This window comes from Micropterus dolomieu, linkage group LG12 (assembly GCF_021292245.1).
Source record: "Micropterus dolomieu isolate WLL.071019.BEF.003 ecotype Adirondacks linkage group LG12, ASM2129224v1, whole genome shotgun sequence".
In the NCBI taxonomy this organism is placed as follows: domain Eukaryota; kingdom Metazoa; phylum Chordata; class Actinopteri; order Centrarchiformes; family Centrarchidae; genus Micropterus; species Micropterus dolomieu.
The window spans coordinates 12,138,915-12,142,437 of NC_060161.1; the positions used below are offsets into that span (position 1 = coordinate 12,138,915).

The window sequence follows — 3,523 nt, forward strand, 5'->3', positions numbered from 1 at the left end:
TCGACAGTAGCTTGGCAAAATACTGTAAAGAAAAATAATCTGATTGCCATCAGATTCTGATTGAAATATTCTGATTGGTAACCATAAAAATGTGACATGTTTCTTTCCATCTGAGCCCCATCAACTTAAAACCATTGAGAAGAGCGCAGACAAAACAGCACAGAGAATTTTTCTGTTTATTTTAAATCCCATTTTTCCTAGTAAGAAGCTGATTGACAATATACGTTTTCAGGACATTAAATGCAGAAGTAAACATATGTAGCAGATTTCAGTGGTGACTGTCTTGAAGTAGTGAATTTTAAGACTTGGTTGGTCTAACCCTAATAATGAATTCGGGATGAAGGTCATATTTCCACTTCATGGTAGCTGTTCTTTCACATTAGTCACAAAAAAGAATGTGATAATATGCCCTTAGTGACTTATTACACTTAGAAAAAAACTAATAAGCCTTTTTTTGTCTTGTTACACAGAAACAAATACAAAACATGTACAGTTCTACTGCTTTATACTTGAGTACACGCATTCAGTCCTGGTGTTGTTCTTTTGTCTTCTGGAGCTGTTGACCTTTTGTTCCTTCAAGGCTGCGTAATGGATGTTTTCTTCATTTTGGACACCCTGATAATAATATGTAGAACAGTAAATCATAATGTAGTACTTAAGAGAAATAAAAACTGTATCCGAAAAAAACAAAATTGTTGCACGATGAAAATGTTTGAATGGTAATAGAATAGTTTATCTTAACAAAAAATACCTCTGCATTTGGTGTGGGGGGAACTGAAAATCTTGCATGAGACTCTGAAATAGATGGAAAGTGCCTTTACTATAATACCATGTTATGTGAGTAACCACTACAACTACAAAGAACAGCAGTCACAGTACCTGTACATTTGCAGTTATTTCTCTTGTTGATCACACACATTAAGGAAGCCAGTAAAACAATCAGAATGATAGTGAATGCCAAAGTCCCACTCAAGAAATGCACCAAGACAAGAGAGTTCACCTCATCTGCAGAGTCAGACACCAGGACACATTACAAAGCTTGACTTTGAATAGGGAGTATTAAAAAATAAACTTCTGCTAAAAAGTTACTTACCTTCAAAGTCCAGTTTGGTCCCATTTCCAAACAGTATGTGTCCACATGAGGCAACAGCACAGTAGTAGGTCTCATCTTGAGAAAGATTCAGGCTCTTCAATGGCAAGTTGTAGACACAGGTGTGTGTTTGTGTGCTGGAATTCCTCTCACACTGATCGTTCCTGCCTCCATGGGTGTAAAAAAGTCCTGGATGAGATTCTTCAGAGTTTTTGAACCAGTAAACACTGTGTTCTCCATCACAGGTCCCAGTGTGTACTGTACAGTTCAGAGTCACAGAGCCTCCTGGCTGGATGGGCTCAGATGCTGACTGATGGACCGAAACTGGGACGGTTGAACCTGATCCCTTTACACTGACAGTAGTGCCCTCTGCAAATTCAAAGTTGTATGAATAGCTACTCACGCAGTAGTAAGTAGCTGAGTCTGAAACGCGCAGATCTGTTATCTTCAAGTGATTTTTACCTATTTCAGTATCCAGTGTGAAGCGTGGATTATTTTTGAATTCATCATGAAAAATTCCATTTTTTTCATACTTATAAAAGGTGGAGATGAGTCTTGGTCTCTGTCCCAGAGTTTGTTTATACCAGTGAAACCTTGCTGCAACATCACCTTTATAGAAACATCGCAAAATTATGTTGTCCCCTATTTTTGCTGACATAAAACCACTGTCTTGTTGAATGGATGAGGAGGATTTCAGATCAGTTGTCTGAGCTGAAGTGATAGGAGAGACAAAGCAAATGCACTTTATGAACACATGAAAACTATAAAGAAATATGAGAGCAATGAGCAGTAACCATATAAAATCCCAACTGCAGGCACACAAAAAAAACTTACCAATTTTTGCCAAGAACAGACATGTCAGATAGAAAACAAACTTTGGAGATGTCATCGTGTTCAAATTGTCGTGCTGAATGGAAAGAATCTGTCTTTTCTCCTCTCTTCAGAGACAAGACTGTGTTTGATTGGCCAAACAGAAGTGACACTGTACATCCTATTTAGGAAATTTGATCACATGTTCACTGCCACTGTAGTAAAATGGGTTTCCCATTCATGTTGTTTGTTTACAGTTTTAGGGAGATATTGATTCATAAATCATTGCATGGTTTCATGATAATGTTTACACTAATAATAACATATAGTGGAGTTTAATCATGATACAGTTTTGGCAATGAACTGATCATTATTAGACAATTATAATTATTTAGTAACTATAACTACTTACGTAACAAATACACTAATCATACAACAGGACAATGATCACTTGCCAGATTTTGTGAATAAAAATTTAAGGAATATAATAAACCTAAATGCTATTATTTTAAGCAATAGATTAATGGTTCATTGATTGAATAAACTTCCAATGAAGTGGACCATTTTACCTAGAATGTCATCTGTGTTGTTACAAAGGGTCAGAATTAGAAAATAAATAAAATATGCTCATTTCAAAAGATGGATTCGGTGTTGTCATTTAATATCCTAGCTAGACGGTTCAAAGTGCTAGCTCTGCTTTAGTACACAAGAACAGCTCAAAAATGTACCAGCAAATATTAAAGGTCCAGTGCGTAATATTTAGAGGATCTGCTGACAGAAATGCAATATAATATCCATAACTATGTTTTCAGTGGTGTATAAACCTTACATAATGAACTGTTGTGTTTTTATTACCTTAGAATAAACCATTTCTATCCACAAACACCACAGGTTCTCTTACATGGAAGTCGCCATGTAGCCCTGCCATGTTGCTACAGTAGCCCAAATGGACAAACTCTTATACATATGAAAAAGGAAGTAGTAGTAGTAGTAGTAGTTGTGTGGTTTGTTAGAAGTAAGAAGTGAAATTTGAACAAATGGAGGACCACACGTATTATTTAGCACCAGAGCTTTATACACCAGCCTGCACACTCATGGGGCCTGGAGGCTGTAGAAAAATTTCTGATAGATCTCCAATAAACATTTTCACCATCTTAGTTTAGCAGGTTAGCGTGCTAACATTTAATAGTGCCACACACAAAGTAGTCAGCAAAGTCATGTTAAGGCATTTCACTAGATAAGCGACCTGCTGTTGGTACTGGTTAAAAAGTCAGGGAATCACCAAGTCAAATAATAGGACATCGCTACCAATACGTGCATGATATATAAATAGCAGTATCCTGGGCCCCTGTCCGGGGATGAGATCGGCCTCGGGAGCTGCTGTCACTGGCTGCACTGTAGGGAGAGATGCCTCTGGCTGGGCTGGGGGACCGTTGGCCTGGTTCTCCCGCGTTATCGCTCCCTGTCGGTAGCGAGGTTCCCGGCACGGCTTTCTGCTGTTCTTCCTTGGGGCGGGGTACAGCTTCCCCCTGGACATGCGGTCTGGGGTCCTTTGCGCTTTGGGGGGTCGCAGGGTGTCCTGGCTTCTGGGGGTGGGGGTCTGCGGTGGGATTGTGGGGCGAT

The 3,523-nt window shown here is 38.9% G+C and overlaps 1 protein-coding gene across 1 annotated transcript; it reads right to left on the reverse strand.

The window, feature by feature from the left end:
* Positions 1-495: 495 nt before the first annotated feature.
* LOC123981096 (immunoglobulin kappa light chain-like) lies at positions 496-1,979 on the reverse strand. The gene is made up of 5 exons (XM_046065740.1): positions 1,925-1,979; positions 1,094-1,801; positions 880-1,005; positions 752-753; positions 496-615 (listed from the first exon to the last, which is right to left on the reverse strand). Exons 1-5 carry the CDS (start codon positions 1,977-1,979, stop codon positions 496-498), a joined length of 1,011 nt encoding a protein of 336 aa, XP_045921696.1.
* Positions 1,980-3,523: the final 1,544 nt, after the last annotated feature.